A 20373-nucleotide genomic window follows, 5' to 3' on the forward strand; every position below is an offset into this window, starting at 1 on the left:
TTTAAACTGCTTTTTGGTGAATTGGTGGTGAGGGTCCCTTGCACAGATCCATTTAGTGCAGATCAACAGCCATCAGGTTTTGTATAAAACAGCGTTTTTTTCCATCGCTCACAAACGACCATCACAGAGGTTGCCCGAACGTTTCACATTCTATAAAGTATTCTTAGTTAATTACTGTGAATGCTGGTGAAGAACCACATGGCCTTCCACCTCTCTCTTTTGTGAGGCTTTTGGTTATTTTACTCATTTTCCAGCACTTTCCTAGGAGATGGACTGCCATCTATTGACTCCTCAGAGCCCCTACACGGCACACAAGGGCTCGAACAATGACTCAATAACAAGTCCTTTCTGCTCTCGGGGATGGTGGTGGCGTTTGTTGACGTTGGCCGTGGTGACAAATTTGAGCACATTGCGAATAATTTGTTGTGTGAGTTGAAATGTCTTACTCCAACAAAAACAGAGTGCCAGCACAAGGAGCCTTAAGAAGAAATGGCAAAAAGGGATTATAACTGGAATATTTTAATTTGCCTTTTGATGGAAAAAAGATTATCATACGGTATTCAATGAAGCTTAAGTCTAAGGGCTCTGTGATAATCAGAGCTTTATAAGTGGGTGAAGTTATTTTCTTTAAACTTCTCTTAACTAAAATTATTCTGAAAAAAAAGCTCAATCAAAGTCAGCAGACCAATCCAATTCCCACTGTGATTCAAAATAATATTTAATAACTTCTTTAAGATGGTGATTTAAAACTTTAACACATCATTTTCATTGTGACTGCTGTCTGTATTTCTTTTGTATCAATATAGGGAAATTACATTTGTCAAAACATACTTCAAGTTTTTCTTCATGTAGGTATCCATTTGCAGTAAATCGGTTGGTTTTGCTACCCACTTATGTTTATCAAAGGGGTTATTGTCAATCAAATAATAGGACAAGGTCTTCTTTGGCAGATGCAGGATAAACAGTTTTGGTCGTAGCTGACTGCAGTGTCAATAATAGGTTTAGTTTTTTCAGGCAGGAGGCATTTGGAGGCCTTGTCAAGCTCTTTGTTCTGGGTTATGAGGAAGTTTAGCTTACAAGTTTGCATTTCTAAATGCCAGGTGCTCCAAAACTGAGAGAAATGCAGTCTGTGCTCCACAGGACATGCCATCACCTCCCCTCTCTGCACTGAGGATGTGAGTGCATTTTCACCCTCAGAGCACTTGGCTCTTCCTCATTCACTTTTTGTTGTCAGTTATAAATGTACAGACATTTACTACATATTTTGAGTGGAGGCCAGGTTAAAGTGCTCCTCTACAAACTAAAACAATAAACCCTAAAAAACCCTTAAAAAGTCAGGAAAAAGTTGAGAAGACACCCTGATTTTCATTTGTTTCATTTCATTTTTCGGTTTATTCTTAAAAAAATGCAGCATTTCCCCTCCAAGTCTGACCTGCTGTGTGTTCACCTCAGTGTGTGCCTGGTGGCATCTCTGTCCTCAGCAGGTCAGGCACTGGAGGGGCAAAGCAGGTCCAGTGCAGGTCCAATGTGGGGGTCCAGTGCAGGCCCATTCTGACCTGGGGTCCAGTGCAGGTCCAGGCTGACTTGGGGTACAGTGCAGGTCCAGGCTGGCATGGGGGACAGTGCAGGTCCAGGCTGGTGTGGGAGTCCAGTGCAGGTCCAGGCTGGCACGGGGGACAGTGCAGGTCCAGGCTGGCCTGGGGGTGCAGTGCAGGTCCAGGCTGGCATGGGGGTCCAGTGCAGGTCCAGGCTGACTTGGGGTACAGTGCAGGTCCAGGCTGGCATGGGGGACAGTGCAGGTCCAGGCTGGTGTGGGAGTCCAGTGCAGGTCCAGGCTGGGGGTCCAGTGCAGGTCCAGGCTGGCACGGGGGGCAATGCAGGTCCAGGCTGACCTGGGGGACAGCCCTTGCCCCCGCTGCTGTCGGTGCAGTGGCCTGGGGCTCTGGGCTGGACTTCAGGGAGCTCCATGGGCTCGGGTTCCACATCCAATATAGCGGGAGGGACCTCAGTCCCGTCCTGTGGTCACTCCACTGGCCGAGCAGCCCTGGGAAGCTGCTGCCAGCAGTCACATTTCACCCAGCAGGTGACTCCCCAGAGAAAAAAGAGGAAATTATTTCTTTTCAGTGCACAGTGAACCTGTTTTGCCCCAAGCAGCAGCGGCACTTGTGCTGTGAGTCCCCACAGTGCAGCCCGGACTGCCCTGGCAGCGCTGGGGACGTTCTTGGGGCTTCTCACTGTGTTTGGTGTTGGATGAAAAAGGATCTCGCCACGTTTGCAGGGTCAGGGCAGCTGGTGCTGTGCAGGAATGGACGTGGCTGGTCTGGCCCAGGAGCAGGATGTGGAAACCACAGTGAAACAGGAATGAACTTTGCAAGTTCTTCAGTAAATACCAACTAAGTAAAGAAATTTTGTCCCTAAAATGGGCAGAGCAGGTTTTTTATTTTCCTGATGTGTTGCTTGATGTTGATGTGTGGGTTAAAGCACGAATCCTACTGGGCCTGGCTGTTTTCTTTCTGTAGGGATTGCTCATTTTTAATAACCCTCCCTGCCTCAGTGCCTCTCCGTGCCCATGCCCTGCCCTCACCAGTGTCCCTGTGAAAGCTCCAGGCCAAGGTGGCCACCAACAGTGCTGTAGAACCATCAGAATGTTTAACAAGCAGAAGCTATCAGTTAACTCTCTTTTTGACAGTTTGTTAATCTTTCTTTTAATCCACTTATATAAAGGAAGGTGAACCAGGAACTGACAGTTTTGGCCCCTGTGTGTAAAGGACACGAAGGGACAATACGTCTTTTGTGTTCAAATTTTGCACTCAGATTTCATTGTGTGCATTATTAAATTTCCTTGTGGCCTGCCACTTTTATCCTGAAGTAAAATGTAAGCCATGTCCTGGAAAGTCAATTTTTGTCCTTTAAGGTATGACTTTCAGAAAGGGAACATCTAAAATAATTCATCCCTGGCAAAAGATATACAAGCCTGAGAGAGAGAAAGAGAGTATGTTTGGTTTCCCGAGAGTGTTTTTTGGTGTTTTTTCAGAGGAGGGAAGGGGATGGGTTTAGGAGTATTTCCATGAGGAGGTCAATGCCAGGCTGCCCATGCTGTGGCCATGACATGGCATGACACGGGGCCAGGGTCTGTGGGATCAGCCCACTCCTCTGGAATGCCTTAGCACCTGGCCAGTTCCTCTCCAGGTGTTTTAAGGCTATTTCTGGTAACTCTGGTAAAAACGCCCCTTCATTTTTAAGATAGGCCACATATTTCTCATATTTTGGGACCCCAGAGCAGACCCTCCTGTGTCAATGCTTCGGTGTCTGTTCAGCAGGATATTCTACAGGGAAGTGAACCCAGAACTCACAGGGGTATGGATTTGGGGTGAAGATGAGTCTGACAGGTTTGGGGTGACACAGACACGCAGAGCATGACGGTGTTCCCACACCTGCTCAGAGGCTCTCGGGTTCATGGACATTTCCTGCCCTCTGAGGGGGAGCTCAGACCATTCTCCAGGAGAGAAGGACAGAGCTGGGCCAGCAATGGGCAGGTATTTGGATTTTAAACTCTCTGTTTGTGTTGTCAAAGCCTGGCCCTTGTGCACGTGGTTCTCAGTGTCAGAGGTGCCCCTGACTCACTGCCCACCATGCCCAGCTGTCCTGGGGATTTTACTGTACACAAAGGTTGTTTTTCCCTACTGATTGTAATTTGCCCTGTGTTGCCGTTCTCATTCAAGTCTCAGATATTTTTTGAGGCAATCAGAAACCTAAACCCCAAATCTTTTCCTATTACAAAAAAATCATATCTCACAAAAGGCAGTATTGTGTCTGATAGCTTTTTTTTTTTCCAACCCAGAAAACAAAGTTTCAGGTCCTGAGATAAATGTTAATTTTATGAGTTCACAGCACATGCTGTCGATTTCAGTACAGAAGCACACTGGCTAAGGATTCTTTCCCAATTTTTACTTGAAATCTGTGTTTAAAATACCTCAGGGAAAAGAAGTAGCTTTGGCAGCCTTATATAATTATGTACCATGTCCTGCAAGGACCCAGGCAGGAGTTTTTGGGTGGGATGTGGGGCCTGCCAGCAGTACAGGCTTTGCTTGCCACTTACGCCTATCATGTAATAACCATGATGGGAAATGTTCTGCTTTCTCTGGCTTTTATCTGTCCGGGGCTCGCCCCAGAAAACAAAATAAAGGTGCTTTTAAATCAAGGGTCAAAAACTGGTTACATCTTACCAAAAATGGCATTTTTATGTATTTCTAGAAGCAGTCTGGGAGTGGGGAGGGGTGCAATAGAAAGCTTGACTAACTGAACCAAGTGGTGCCATTTCCCTGTATTTGGGGTTGCAAATAGCGTTGTTGGGTATTTGTCTTGGAGAGCAGCATCCCTCAGGGAACCCCTCCTGGTGTGGTGTCAGGAACCAGGTCTGCTGCAAAAGCAACACCTTTAGGTCTGCCTTTGAAAGGGAAAGGGAGAGGAGCAGGGGATGGAAAGCAATTTATTTTAACATTTTAAGTGTCTGGCTGTCTGACCCTGCATGCCTGGGATGCCATTTGTGTGGTACGTTATATTGGGTGACATGTGTCCCTCCAGCCCAGCACACCCCAAAACCAGCAGGTTTGGGTTATTTTGTGATTCAGCAAAGCTGTTGGGTGGGTGGTTAATTAATCAGACAGGATAATCAGGGAAGGTTTGCTGCTAAAATGTCTCCCCTCTATATACTCAACTGCAGTTCTTTTAAGGAAAGGATTAGGATGATCTTTTCTTTAAAATCTAGAGCTCATCTTTAGCAATTCAGTAAAAAAGTTTCACCTCTCTTTAGTCTGAAAAAGTGCATCTACACACGCATTTAAATAATTTTTACTATTTCAAGTATTAACCATATAAATAAGGAAGACAGAATTTTCAAGCTGAAATGGTTCTGTTACATTTAAGAAACATTTAAGAAATAATCTGAATTTTTCTATGCCCTCTTTCTGCAATCAGTGAATGAATACTCATATTAAAATTGCTATATTTTGACTATTACTCCTTCAAACTTGAGATGAAGATGACTTTTTTAAGTTTTAGTACAACTTAGAGCTGGTTTCAAAATTCCATAGGAAACCAAAAATCATCTGTGATCTATCAGACATTTTAAGATGTAAAAAAATCACACTTGCACATAGGTAACATAAAATGGATATTGGTACATTTTTGTATTGCAAAGTGTAAAAATGTAAAATGTCAGTAAGTCTGTTTGCATTGTGTGCTTTATCCTGCCGTGGTTCATGTGTCAGAGCAGCCCAGAGCTGCTGCCACTGAGACAGTAACTTCCTCAAGTTATGCTCAATCATGTTAATAATCTACGGATTAGGGTTCCCTAAAAATATTCACTGATTTAATTCCGAGAGGGTCTATCATGTCAATGTATTAATACGTCTTGTTAGGTCATGTCATGTGTACAGAAAAGTTTCTATCCCCGTGACAGAATTATGCTGATTTTGATTTCGAATTTTGACGAATCAGGCACAAAGGGAATTTGAAGGAACGGAGGGTCCTTACAGAGTGGTGGGCAGCGCTGGGCTGTGAGCAGGAGGTGCCTCGGAGGGTGGGTGAGGAGCACAGAGTGTCAGACACCGTGGCACCCCCAGAGGGACACGGGGAGGGAGGCATCCCACAGGAATTGTGACTACGAGGCAATGAAGTTGGACCTCTCATTGTGACTCATTTTTCAGTGTTGAATTTGGGTTAATGTTGGACAAACATACACCAACAGAAGTGGGTGCAGCTCCGAAATGGGCACAGACAGTCCCCACTCCGTAATGGAATGGGCATCAAAAGCCACCCCGTGATGGAGTGGGGACGGACAGACATGAAGTGGGAACAGACAGACACAGAATGGGCAGAAACAAACACAAAGTGGGGACAGACAGACACAAGATGGGCACAGACAGACTCAAAGTGGACACAGACAGACAGACACAGAATGGGCACAGTCACAGAATGAGCACAGACAGACACAGAATGGGCACAGACACAGAATGGGCACAGACAGACACAAAGTGGGCACAGACACAGAATGGGCACAGACAGACACAAAATGGGCACAGACAGCCCATCTGTGATGGATGGGCAGCCCAACCCACAGCTATCCCGAGGACACCCCTTTCCCTGGTCTCTCCTTGGTGCCTCCGTGGTACAGTGTTGCCTGGTGTGAGGTGGAGGAGAGGTGCTGTTTTTACATGAGAGCAGGTGAGGAATTCACAAGGAAGGGACAGTCACTGCCTGATTCAGACTTTCTCACAGTCGAGTACAAAAGCTGCTTGTCTTTTTTTCCCCTGTTCTTTTTCCTCCCCTCAAACTCGCAGTTCCTCCATATGTAGTTGCTGCTCACCTTTCAGCCAACAGAAAGTACTTTTGTGTTGTTTTTTGACTGTGCAGTTAGTTCTGTTTCCAAAGGATTTTTATAACTTCCTTTGTCACTTAAAGCCATGGTGAGAGCCCATGCAGGAGCGAGAACTCTGGAGGGTTTCTGTGGACTGTGCGTTAACCCTGAAATCTTCCTCCTTTAAAATTAGACCGAAATTGCATGAGATACCCAGTTTCTGTCTGTTTGAGACCCTGGTTAAATTAATTCTGATTTACTGATGGTGTCATGAGGAAGGAAAGACAGGGAAAATGGTAGCACTGAAATACTTAAAAGTTCACCTGGAGTTTTGATCAACAGAATATTTACATTGTGTGAGAGAGAAGAAATCTGAAATGCTTTGATCCATTTTTAGATGCTGTAGACTATTCAGAAAGTCACAAGTCATATAAAGGGAAAACTTTATGGAACTGAAAAAGATTTTAAAAAATAGATAGATGTGCAAGAAGGATGTGGAGTAGCTTTTGTTTATCAGTGATTGTATAGAGGCTGTCAAGTATTTCTGCAAGGACATATTTGGGATGAATGTCATTCATTGTAAAGCTAGGTACAAATAATTATGGCAATGCTGAATATATATGATACTCTTTAATGGAGAGCACATGAAAAAATTATCAGGAGATGCACAAACATTAGCACATGGGCATCTTGGTAATGTAAGGGAAGTGCCTGTGTGAAGTTGTCAGTTGGTGAAGGATGCTGCAGGCTGAAGCCCAGCAGTTTAAGCAGAAAAGGCTCAATTCTTGTCTATTTAGAACATACCCCAAAACTCACTTTAGCAAACTGATGCACTGCTTGCCTGGCATCTTGTCCTCGAGCAGCACTACAATTTTTTTCCATGTTTACTTTAATTTTAGCTGTAATAGGAAATAATTTTAAAGTAAATATTTATTAAAAATTTGTCAAGAAATATTTATTAAGAATACTGCCATAAGAAAGTTATTTCAAATGTGGAAGTTCCTCCTTTAACATCTGATGGTGAGGGGAAGATCAGCAGTTGACATGAAGGTTAAAGAGGGAGAAAGGAAGCTGTAAATCATCCAGAATGGCAGTAAAAACTAAAACCTTGGGGTTTGTTGGGCTCCCTGGTGTAATAACTAATAAATATAACCATGCTTTAGTTCTGTTCATCTTCTGATTTTACAGGCTTTGCAAATGTTTGTGTTCAGATTAATGTATGAATGTATGTGTAAGTATGCATAGGCTTAGTGTGGGCACATGTGTGCTCGGTGCTGTGCCTGGCACTTACAGACCATACATATATATTGTGTGTACAGATATATATAAATGTGTGTGTGTGTGTGTGTGTGTGTATATGTATGGTCGGTGCCCTAATAAACATTCAAACACAATAATCGCATCCCTGTGCACGAGTCTCCACCTCCTTCTCCTCCTCCTCTTCCTCCTCCTCCTCCTCCAAGGCCTCCCCACCTCCACCAGCACTTCAAAGCTTGTGGTCCTTTCTCCATCCTTGTACTAAAAGGGTTCTTTGTGAGCCAGGCCATTTGTCCGTCATTGTCTGCGGCCCAAGCGGAGGTAAAATACCCTGTCACCGATCCGGAGCCAGTGAATGGCAGCTCCTCTCCGGACAATTGGCGGCGGTGCCGAGAAATATTCCTGAGAGGATTATTTAACCTTTCAATTTAGGGGGCACAAAGCCCGGCTGATTAATGAACTTTCTGATGGGCACTGATAAGAGGATCTATTTCTTTATTTCCTCCAAAAGTGATTCCTTCTCCTGTCCCATATTACTATAATCTTAAACATAAAATGTGGCAAATAGATTAAAAAACAGCACTAAAGAGTTTATCTGGCTAGCAAACTGAAGGAGCTAAATTAAAATTGGTAATGAAAGCAGTGGCTGAGCCCTGTATATGGTTTTTAAATGCGCCGTGTATTTTGAAGAGACTTATTCTCCAGCCTGCTCGGTAATGACTGCTCTGGGTGCACGGTCCGGGTCCGGCTTCTGTTATCCCCCCAAAAAAATGAGTTGTGTTATCTGGATGACTGCAGACACATATGCATCCCCCTTTCTCACTGCATGGGCAGACAAGGTCGATAGCATTACAAGGTATTTGTGGCAGTGCTTGTTTCAGTTTTCAGAGCTGCCAGTTTTCAGCCAGATTTGAATTACAAAAGAAGAAGCTGGCATGAAAATTGAAAGGGTTTATCGGCTAGTCTGAAGCCTCATAGCACATTGCTTATTTATGCAGTCCATTTGCACCAGGAAATGTAAAAAGGAAATACATTTTAAAAATAAGGTCATAAAGACCCAGATATGTTTAAGATGGCAAATAAAATATAGATACCTATAATATCTTTCCAGGAAACGATTTCACTTAATGTTGCACATTACTTCGGTGGAGCATTTTTGTTACTGTCATAAATTTCTGCATTTGTGTCACCATACAGATAGTCCCCAGGGATTAGGAAGGAAGTGTTTGCTAACTTACTTTAAAATTAAAATAGAAAGGGAGATAGGTTTGTACTTTGAGAACCACATCAGGAATAGTTGGAGTTTAATGCGCCATCCTATTTAAATAACGTTTTGCATTCCCTGTAAAATTAGCCATGGACGGCTGGAGAGATGCCACCACCTTTGGAGAAAATTGGGATGCCTTTTAAACCATGAAGATTTTGAGGCATTCAGGGATTGTATTGTTGTTATCCTCACTATCTCGCATACATTCATTTTCTCTACCAACTTGAGGATTTTTTGTGTGTTTCTCAGAAAAGATTTTTTGAATTAATATTTTAGGGTTTCTTCCTCTGCTTGTGAGAGTATCAAAAGATTGCATTCATTTATTTTAAATATATAATATTGTACTTTTTGTCTCTTTCTTTAACATTTTCACACAGTCGATTGTAGATGCTATTTGCATCTGTTTAAAATGCATTGTAGAAATGTTTTATTTCTGTAGAAAACGACCACTTCACAGTGCTTGTGTTGCAGACCGTGCGAGTGAAATTCCTTCTTCTGTGAAAGGGTTTTCCAGACCACTCAATCAAAAAACAAAATTTTAACCATCAGTTGGTAATTTAATGTGTATCATGGTCTTAAAAAATAATTTTTAAAAAGTCCTAAAGGCTGAGTGAGATCACCTTTTATTGGTTATTTAGCTGTTTTTTGGTGATGCCCAAAAGGGTGGAAAGAATGTCACAAACACGTTCAGTAAACTGAAAGTGTAATTTGTGGGAAGATGCTCAGGTCTGACCTCCACAACTCCTGTGGGAAGAGCAAGGGTTTTAGATGGCTGGAAAAAAAATTAAAATTTCATGAAGAAATTATTTTATTTGTAATTGTTTTGAGTTTAGGAGGATTAAAAGTCAAAATACTAAATGTGTACGTTTCTTGTTTATTAGCATGCACCAAGCTCAGTGTGTTTCTGTCATGAATTTTCATAAGGATTTTTACTACGTAGCATGTGTGGCTTAATGATGCAATCACCTGATAGACTGGGAAGACTCCAAAGGAGACGTTCCGGTCTGTTGTGTACATAATACTTGTTTCAAAAATCTGCCTAATTAAGGAATTACCCAATGGAATGCAAGTCTACTGGGTGCATGACACTGTTAAAGAAAATAACAACAACAAAAACCCTGGGTATAATTACAATATTACATGATACCTTATATTGGCAATTTTGAATATAAGGAAATGATGCTAGCCTGCCATTGTTTCAGCTGGTGTGTGAATAGATTATGATAATTTGTAAAAGAAAATACCTGTTTTTCTGTGATAGAGCTGCTCTGGCCATTTCTCTGCCCAACTCCAGCCTGCAGCCCAGAGCGTGTAATGATTCACTCAATGATCATCTTTCAACCGCTCAAGGAAATGGTGAAACGTCTCTGCTAATGAGTTTTGCCCCCAGAATTGCACCATGTTGTCTTGTTGAGTTGCAAACAGCAGCATCAGGAGTTCACAAAGCTTGTTCCTGACTGTGGTGGACGCAGTGGTGGAAGGAGAGGAATTATTCCCTCACATTCCCAGAGCTCAGTCTAAACTCTGGCATTGGATGTGGCCAACAAAAAGCACCTTTGCCAAGCAGGTGACACTGTTGGGTGTTGATGGAGGGCATGACTTTGGTTCCACCCAAGTACAAGGCTCTGGTCAGCATGGGGAACTGCTCTGACTTTGATTTATTTGTCAAATGAGTGGCTTCACTGGCACACACAGGGTGGAAAGGTTTCCTGTGGCAGATTCCAGGTGCAGTGACTCTCTGAGAGGTGCCAGAGATCACCTGGGCAGGCTGAGTGCCACCCACACTGCGCTGTCCCATGTTTCCCCAGCGTGGCTGGCAGAGCTGTGCTGGCCCAACACATGCACTTGGGTCTGCACAAAGGGGTCTGGGCTCTGCTCCGCCCCACCAGCGAGGTCCGTGTGTCACATAACTGGGGGAGCAAGGAAACAGGCAAAAATAAAGGTCAGATGATTTTCCTTAATTAGTGAGATTTAGCCAGATTGTGGATCCTAAGTAGTAATGAGCTTCGTAAAAGGCAGCCCTGGTCGGATCAAAGTCAGTACAGATAAGGGGAGCTCAAGGTCACTGAGGGAGCTGCCCAGCAGGGCCATTTGCATAAAAAATTACTGTCAGAAATAGGCCAGAGAGGCAGCCCTGGCATTTTGATCTCTTGGCCTTTGTCATGGAGATTCCTGGTTGAGAAGGGAGGAAGGCCAGTGTCCCAGATAATGATTAACTGTTTTAATGGCATTCATTCATTCATTCTGCACTAACTACTCATGCAGAAAAAAGGGTTATGTAAAATGACATTAGAAGAAAAATCATTTGTAATCGTTGCATCAGGCTGCACTTTGAGGAGACATTAGGAGTAAATCCATGGCGTGGTAGGCTTATGCTTTATCTTCTGATATTTACTGAGTTTACTGGTGCATGAAAAGCTTTCAGCAAGAATAGCAGATGGGATGGACCTTTCATAGGTAATACTATCTACCAGGTTATTACTTCTATATATTGATAGTGAAGTAATCTCCAAGATATCACCCTACAAATATAGATTATTTAAATGTTTGTAACAAAAGAAATCTAAAACATAAAGAAGCTGCGTCAATGAATAGTTTGTTTTGTATCTATATGGCTGAAGCCTTAGATGCTTTTTAAAGCCTTAAATAATAAGAAAACAGAAGGATTTTAACATGCAGGTTTTCTTTTTGTTTGGCTTTGGAGAGGAGTAAAGTTATGTAGAGTTGTAATCTGACTTGCAGGTGTTCAGTTTAATTTCTTCCTTAAATGTGACCTTTTATGTTAACTCAATAAAAGCAAATGCGGCAGGGGAGCTGCCTTGCATGGGGGTCGGGTCATGGGGTGTATGTGAGCCCAGAGGACTCCTGTTCTGGAGGGAAGGCCCTGAACCTGCTGACACCCAGTTTTTGGAGTCCATGGTGGGACAAGGCTGTTCCATGGGTGCTGCTCGAGGAGCTTTCCTTTTCTGTAAAAAGGAACAGAGTTGAGCACTGGGTGCAAATTTCACTAGTTTCAATTTAAGAACACCAGCAATGGCCAAACCTGTAATTATTTTAATTGGAGGATGTTGTTCTGCTGGCAGAGTTGTCAGACTCTTCTGTTTTAGCAGGTGACCTCGTGGGATGTGGAGGATTGTGTGTCTGGAATAACACCTGCTTTTTGTAACTACGTGGTATCGTCACACTACACCTTGCAAAGGCCAAACAGTGTGAACATGTCATTTCCAGACAGTCATCATGGTTCATTTTAAGGCCCAGCTGGCAGGGAGCAGAGTGGTGCCATGGTGGCCCTGGTTTGATGTGTGACAGCTGCGTTGTGCTCACATTCCCATGGCAGAACTGCCCAGCAGTCAGGGAAGTGGAGGAGGAATCCTCTGGGGCACATCCGCAGGTGGTCTCCAGTGGGCATCAGCCTTTAAAACAGGTTTAATATGGGTAGGAGCCCACATGTGTGTCAGGCAGAGAGAGGCAGAGGGTTTATTGCTGCCCTTCAGGAGCCCTGTCCAGGGCAGAGATGGTTTCTGGGGATGCTCCTCATGCTGAAAACTAACCAAAATAAAGATGATTGGTCCAGTAAACAAAACCTACAGATTTTGTCCCAAGGGGACTACACAAATTCAAGCATTTTAGTTTGTTGGGTTTTTTACTTCTTACCTGTTCTGTGTATTAATTATAAAAGAATATGTGAGAAGCCAAGCCAGCTCAGTGAGTCCCTCACACACTGCTGTTAGTTGGAGAGCTCTTGTGAGGCATGGATGAGAAACACACAAATTGCTTTATAGGTGGGGGTTTTCCCATCCCCTGTTTCCTCACCTTTTGTCACAAATCACTGTTGGATGTGTCAGTCTTCTTAGTCCTTCTTCAGGCCCCTCCTCGTGTGTGGATGTGAGCGGAGGAACATGACTTCAAAACATGTATTTAAACTCAGGGCTGGGGAGTTCACAATAAGGTGACCCTGCAGGTGTGATCAGATTCATAAAGAATGGCATTGAAAGGTTTCTCTTGTTCCTGCCTATTTTACAAACACTGCTGTCATTCTTCTGGAGGTTCTGCAGGAGAACATGATGGCTCCCACAGCAGAAGAGTGTGGTGATACAGATTTAAAGAAAAATACATTCCTGTAATGGCTTTACCAAGAACTACTACTTTCTTGAGCTTTACCAAGAACTATTATTTTTTTTTGAAATCTGGGACATTCTTCTGTGCTCCTTTAGCCCCAGAGAGAAGGAAATGCGCAGAATGCAACAAAGTCACTCCTCAGCCCTGCTGCTTTTGGGCCAGAATTCCTGCATCCCTCACTGGTGCTGGTGCCTGTGCCTGTGGACCACGGCATCCTGTCTGTGCTGGGGGTGTGGGACCTGCCCCACATTCCCAGTGCTGGCTGTGGCATCCTGCCTATGCCAGGGGGTCCTGGATCACTCCCCCCTTCTCTCCATGGGCTGCAGCATCGAGCCTGTCCAGCTGTATCTGACCGTCCCAGGGGAGGGTGCGGCATCTGTGAGAGCCAGAGGGACTGAGGAACAAGGAGAGGGAGAGAGAAATCAGCAGCTTACTTTCCTGCATTCAGAGCTGAAATAACATGGCCAGGTGGAAATGCTGCCAGGAATGCCCCTTTGCACCTCATTTGTGATGCTCAGGCTGAAACTCACTGCGAAATTACAGTAACAGGACCCACTTGCTGCTTCTTCAAACTTAATATTCCAACCACGAGCAGGAATGTATTGATCTAAGCATAATAAAATTATATTTATGTAATTTTAATATATTTTTAATTCAGCATTCAAAATACTGCCATACCTAATTCTTGCCTATTTCTGTCTTCCAGACAAAGCCTGGGCCCATCGAAGCAGCGCGTTTCCCCTCGGAGCGCTCCATGTCCGCGTACTGCTACAACTGCTCCCGCAAGGGACACTTGGGATATGTGAGTCTGGGCAGTCTCTGCCGTGGGAAATACTGCTGGGGTGGAAATGCATCCCTGCTGCAGAGTGTGTTTGGAGGGAAGGGCTGGAATTGCTGAGCTGGTGCCACATTAGAGACGTGTGATTGCTGCATCAGTGGAGGCCGATGTATGAAGGGACAGCACCCATCTAATTTAAAGACTGGGGGGAAAGGAAAAGTTACTATCTCTCCTTGGCAAGGGTACTGATTTGAACTGCCTGGGAGAAAGAATATTCATTGGAAAACAGGCAGTTGCTATAGGCAGCCTTTTTTTCCTTTCTATTCTTTACCTTTTTTTCCCGTTACTGCCTCACTGCCATGTTCAACATCACGTCAGTTTTTTCACCCAACCATTCAATCAGCCCAACCATTTGAATGCTGTTTTTGGAATTTATCATTCCTGCCTGGTTGTGATGATCCTCATTCATTGTTTCTTAGTCTAACTTAACATTCAGTTTGGCGTCACCCTTCTATAAGGTGCAGCCTGGTGAGGGAGATGTCATGACCCTTAAGTGGCTCCAGTAAAAATGGGAGCTGTGCTGCATCTTTCAAGGTGTTTTGATTGTATTTATCACCTTTTTCAGCCCCTGTTGTGGCAAGTTCAGCTCTGTACCCATAAATACCAACACAAACCAAATATTTGAGTTCTTTTCTTTTGTGGAATAAGGGCAGGAACCACAATTATTCCAGAAAAGGAAAGCTATTCATACATGGGTGAGTTTAGTGTATTGTTTTCTATGGGTTAAAAAGAGTAAATTCCCAGCAAATTCCTCCCTTCCCTTCTACCTGCTCTTGTGTGTCAGCCCCTACAACTATTCAGTATGTTTTGTTAAAAGCTTGGACCTCTAGTTTAGTTTTACTAAACTGTCAAAAAATTACACCAGAGGAAGACAGCAATATGTGGATACAAGTAAGGCTTCTGTAAAATTAATTAGTAATTATTATGGATGCTGTAAATTAATTATTTAAGTAATTATTGAGGCTGTTGTTAAAAATAATTAGAAATTATGTGGGAGGAACTGGTGGAATTACTTGGATAGAAAGTGGTAGAAACTGTATAACATGAGCATGTAAATAAAGTGACTCAAGGACATTTTATGGCTCTCAAAGTTAAGGAAGATAAAGTATTTTTACTAATGTACAAGGAGCAGAAACAGCCTGAGCAATGACTGAGTGAAAGTGAATAAACTGATTCTGGTACCTCAGAGCACAGAGGTACCAGATCTTTCCATGTGCACACCATATGCAGAAACAGACACAAAAATCTTGCAAAAAAAAATGATTCTTCACTAAATTTCAGCCAAGCACATGTAAAGTAGAAGCTGAGAAATATGAAACACACCCAAATTGCATTTCTGGGGCTCTGTGCCTGCAGAAGGAGCAGGAGAGTGGACAGGAGGACACACAGGGACAGGAGGGGCCATGGTGGCCCTGAATGGCAGTGGCAGTACATGCTGGAAAGCTGCTGGTCCCATACACAAAAAGGTCCTGACAGCTCATGGTAACTGGTGAGACACAGAGCTGCCTAGAATGGCTTCAAACTGAAGGGTTAGATTGGATGTTAGGAAGGATTTCCTGCTGTGAGGGTGGGCAGGCCCTGGCACAGGTTGGGCAGAGCAGCTGTGACTGCCCCATCCCTGGGAGTGTCTCAGGCCAGGCTGGACAGGGCTTGGAGCACCCTGGGCTGGTGGGAGGTGTCCCTGCCATGGCAGGGGTGGCACTGGGTGGGCTTTGGTCCCTTCCAACCCAAACATTTCTGGGATTCTGTGTTTCTATAATCTGGGCAGTGTTAAAAAAGAGAAAGATGGTGAAGCAAAGCACAGCAGGTAGTGAGCAGTTTGCAAGGAGAATGAAGCAGCTGACAGTATTACACAGTACCTGGAATAAAGGCAGAACCATGTGCAGTGTTCTCATCAGCCTGGATTGCAAGACATGGCTAAAACTGTGTTTACAGCAGTGAAAAAATTCCTGTTCCAAGTGTTTCAGAAATAGTCTGACAACACATGGTGCCAGAGCCAGCCCCTTTCTCACCACAGCTGATGGTTCAGGGCTCTCTTCCTTTTCCTCTTCTTCTTCCCTGCACTCCCATCCTGTCGCAGGATTTGGCTTTGGTTTATCCCCCTGGGAACACAGTTGGAGCACCTCCCTGGCTGCTGCCAGGCTGAGGAGAGACCCTGCCTGGCTCTCCAGTGCTGCCTGCCCCTTGCCCAGACCACCCACCCCTCTGGCTGCCACAGCTCTGCAGGGACCTCACCCCAAATGGCTCAGGTGTGAGGGCTGCCCTGCCCTGCCGTGCCTTGCCCTGCTCTGCCCTGCACTGTGTCCCCAAGGGGTCAGGAGTGTGGGGGAAATGGGAAGCAGCAGGGTGGCTGTCAGTGCCAGCCTGGAGTAGTACAGCCCTGTCCCTGTGTCCAACAGCCTTGTCATCAACTCACCTGGTGTTTCCTGTCCTCACCTGCTCCTCACTGTCTGCCCTCTGGGTGCTGCAGACACGTGGAACTGCAGTCAGGATTCCCTCTGTGTGCTCAGGCAGTGCCAGCGTTTGGGTGTGCACCAGAGGGATCATGGGCTGGCAGTGGGGCTGGCAGTGCTGGCCACGTCTGCCACAGGGACAGACCAGCACCTGCAGGACCTGGCCCGTTGGTCTTCCAGGAAAATTGCCACTTAGCTGTCTCTGGTGACCTTAGATGTGTTTTGCAGGAGTGCTCAGAGAAGCGGATGCAGGGCAGCATGTTCCCCACCTCTCCCTTCGTCTACTACTACGACGACGAGTGTGATATCAAGAGGAGAGCAAGCAGGTTAAAAAGAAAGGTGGCAGGTACAGTGTGTTCTGGGAGAGCCCTCCTGCCTTTCTCTGTTTGCTGCTTTTCAGAAACACTGTGGAATTATTTTCACGTGCTGGGAAAAGGTTCATGGGTTTGAACAGGTAGTCTGGTGGTAGTAAAAGATTTGTGGCTTTATTTATCCATGTCCGTCATGGAAATTGATTGTGTCAAAGTCACTCACTGGGCATTGTTAGGTGTTTTAATTCTGCAAAATCCTCTGACATCATTAAAAATGCCATAAAATAACAGGAAGGGAGTTAAATCATAATCTGTTAAGATTATACCCTGGTGACATGAAAAACCTACAAGGAAAAAATTCTGCCCCAGATAAATTTTTGTCTCACTGCACACATACCCTGGGAGAGGTGTGATGGCTCAGGAGCACCAGGTTCTGGGGGGTTTAGGTTTTAAACTCATACCCTCTGCTTTCCAGACCTGCAGGAAGCTGGCCTTCTGCCAGAGCAGCCCGAAACACCACGGCAGGAAGAACAGCTGGAGGGGCACAGCCACAGGAAAAAAAGCAAACCTTGGAAAGAAGAACACAGGAAACACAGCAGGGATGGCAAGCAGTACAAGAAGATGAAGGTGTCCCGGGCAGGGAAGCCCCAAGAGGAGAAGCACAGGAGGAGTGTTGAATTCCAGTGTGACCCTGGAAGGGAATTCCCTCGGGGGCACAAGCAGCACGTGTGCAAGGGCAGCAAGGTCCAGCACAAGTCCTTGTTCCACACCTTCCCAGCCAGAAAGGCTCTGTGTGTGCAGGAGCCTCTGGAAGGGGCCAAAAGGAAGAAGAAATGGAAAAAGCAGAAAGATGCTAGTCCTGTCAGCAAGGACAATCTATTCCTCATAAAACAGCGGAGGAAGAAGTCCAAGCAGAAATCATGGTGATGGGGAGACAAAGGTAGCACTGGCATTCACTGGCTCTGGCTCTGACTTCTCTTTATTCCTGTCCCTCTCTTAGCACATGAATCTGAGCCCATCCCTCACCTGGCCTGCTGGGCACACACCCCAACCACTCTGTCACTGAGCTGTCCCTGTAGCCAGTGGGTCACAGTGCTCCCACTTGGGGTGGTTCTGGAATAGGCTGTACATTTCTTTACTTTGCTTGGAGTTTGTGGGGATAATGCCAGTTTTGGCAGTGTTTGTTTCTTCACTGGTGAGATGTGGCTCTGCTGCCACAGCAGGATCTGCTGCCATGGAACCTGGCATCTTTGGAGCTGGTGCCAGGGAGACTTGCATCAGGAGGGGTCAGGATGGAGAGCAGGGAAACAAATGGGAGTAAAGTACATCCCCCCCAGCCATCAGTTCTCTCCGGAGTGCAGAAGGGAACTTGGCACTTTCCCTTCCTCCTGAAAGGGCAGCCAAGTTACTGATTTACACTCTGGGATGCAGCAGTCACCTGCCTCGTGCTCCCACACAGTGCTGTGGACTCACTGCCCTCGGTGCTTGGCTCTGGGGCTCCCCCAGGCCCATCCCTGCCCTTGCCAGCTGAGCAGCTGGCATGGAAAAGAGTTTACATCTCACACTAAATCTGTCCTTGTTCCTCTTCTTCTGGAAGCTGTTTCCGGAGAAAAGAATGCAGTATGAAGGTATTTGATCCCAGTCATACTGTGCTAAAATTTAATAATGTTTTTCAAAGACAGTTATTTTTCTACACTGGAATTCAGAGTGTAGTTTTAAGGTTTGTAAGAATAAAATGTTTCATCGAAGGACTAACCCAAATAAAACTTTACATGAGGAATGTGAAAAAAGTGGGTTTGTTCCTCATTTCCCTGCCTTCCAAGCATATCTGGAAAGTGTTGTGTTGTTTTTCCTGAGCTGAAACTACATAATGTCTGGCAAGAGAAAAGGAAAAAAAGGATGGTATTTATATTCTACTGTTTTGAAAAGGAAATTGCCTATGCCCTGCTGCTCTGTGACCTGCTCTCTGCTGTACTACACCTTTCGTGAGCAGCTGATGGTACCTGACATCACAATGTCACCAAGGTGCAAGTCCTCTCCTCATGCTGCAGTTCTGTGTTAAAATCAGAAACTGTTTGTACCCGGCAAGAGTACCTGGAAAGGGAACTGGGCACCTAAGTTAAAATTCAGGACTGTCATTCTGACAGTGTTATAACATGACAGTACTCCCTAAGTCCATCAGGTTTTTGCTTGGCAAAGTCTCCAGTGAGAACACAGGCATTCTGGTGACCCTGTCACCCCTTCTCAGAGGTGTTTGGAGCAGAGCTACACCTGCACAGTACTTGGGAACACAGTGCCCAGCTGTGCTTCAGAGTCTACTTGGCAACAAAAATTGGGTTTTGCTTAACTTCATTGATTGCTTGATTGAAAAGTTGATGATGATACTTACAAGTCAGTTTTACCCTTAAGGAAAATGAATTCTATCTCTGAAATTACTTGTCCTTAGCATGGAAATAACTCTTTTCCTGGGCACTGTGTTTTATGTCGCTTTTTGTTTGTCAACACCAGGTGCTAACTGAGTAAAAGCTCCACCGGTCTTCAGACGAACCAGCACAAACCTGGTAGTCAGGGAGGAGGGTTGTTTTAGGTGAGGTATCAAGGTCAATTCCAACTTTTCCAGTAGGTCAGTTTGGTCACCTGGCCAGGTAGGTTATCTTGGTGAGTGAGTTGCCTTTACAGCACCATTTGCAAGTGCCAGAGGGGGGTCAGGTGTGGAGCAAGTCAGAGTTCTCTCTAACTCCACCCCTGAAGAGCAGGTGCCTGGCCAGCATGGCAGGAGTCAGACCAGGCAGGGTCCTGAGCTCTTTCTGTGATGTTTGGTGGCTTCAGCCAAGAATATTTCATCCTGGACACTGATACAGAGTTTTTCAATCCCCCACTGTGTCTGGTGGCAAAGCCTGCCTTGCCATGAGAAGGTGATGGCAGGTTGTTTAGACCCATGGAGGAAGCCTGGCTGCAGGTGTGTCTCATGCCTGTCACTGGTGTCACCCCCTGCCAGATGATGCATTTGTGGTGAAGCTGCCTCTGGATGTCCCCCGGAGTCCTGCAGGTACCTATCACTGCAGAGCCTTTGGTCTGCTGCTTGTAGTTGCAGGACAGTGAGCAAGACAGAGAAAGCAGATGTTTTGGATCATGGGAGGGGAGGGAGGTGCTGCAGTGACCCTTGGAAGCAGACAGGAGCTGGGTGAGGGAACGGCCTTCAGCACAAGGTGGTGTTCATTGCTGCTATGGGAAAGGACATGAGATCCTGCACTTGCACATCCAAGCTGGTGCATTTGGGTCCCTGCAGGTAATGACATCACCTCTGGTACAGACAGGGTTGGGCTTTCAGGAACCTGCAGCAGAACACCCACTGGAGCGCTCAGGGGAGAGCCAGGGAGTCTGGATAATGCCACTAGCCAGGAAAGAGGAGCACAGATGAGGCTTGTTTGTTCTACAGGACAGTACCTGGGTAAACCAGGTGTGACAGAATTGCCTAGGATTCTGTCTGCCACTGCTTGGGACAGGGAGAGTTGTGTCCAGTGCCAGCTGTCACTGGTAACCAGTGCCACCCAGCACTCCCAGTGAGGCTTCTGTCAGGCAACTGATGGATCTTAGAGAGTTCAGTGCAAGAATAGCACAGCAGGAGATACTTTGGTGAGGAAGGTAGGAGGAGGGAAATGGCAAAAAGGGATGATGGATTTTGCAGCAGCACAAATACCACCACGTCAGGTGCTGAGAAAGGACAGCTCTGCATGACAATCCTGTGGTGGGCCTGGCGAATGGTCGGC

General features: G+C 45.4%; 1 protein-coding gene across 3 annotated transcripts in view; it reads left to right on the plus strand.

Annotated features, from left to right (window-relative positions):
- The window catches only part of ZCCHC7 (zinc finger CCHC-type containing 7), a 91784-nt gene extending 73354 nt beyond the window's left edge, over positions 1–18430 (plus strand). For 2 of the 3 annotated variants that reach the window (XM_071580291.1, XM_071580292.1), the window contains 3 exons: positions 13708–13803; positions 16521–16638; positions 17079–18430. In XM_071580291.1, coding sequence (XP_071436392.1) covers positions 13708–13803; positions 16521–16638; positions 17079–17530 — 666 coding nt within the window. In that variant the 3' untranslated portion in view covers positions 17531–18430. Of the gene's footprint in view, positions 1–13707; positions 13804–16520; positions 16644–17078 lie in introns of all 3 variants that reach the window. The other variant, XM_071580294.1, reaches the window with a different exon arrangement.
- The last annotated feature ends 1943 nt before the right edge of the window (positions 18431–20373 follow it).

The sequence above is a fragment of the Pithys albifrons genome, chromosome Z, assembly GCF_047495875.1.
Source record: "Pithys albifrons albifrons isolate INPA30051 chromosome Z, PitAlb_v1, whole genome shotgun sequence".
NCBI classification, from domain to species: domain Eukaryota; kingdom Metazoa; phylum Chordata; class Aves; order Passeriformes; family Thamnophilidae; genus Pithys; species Pithys albifrons.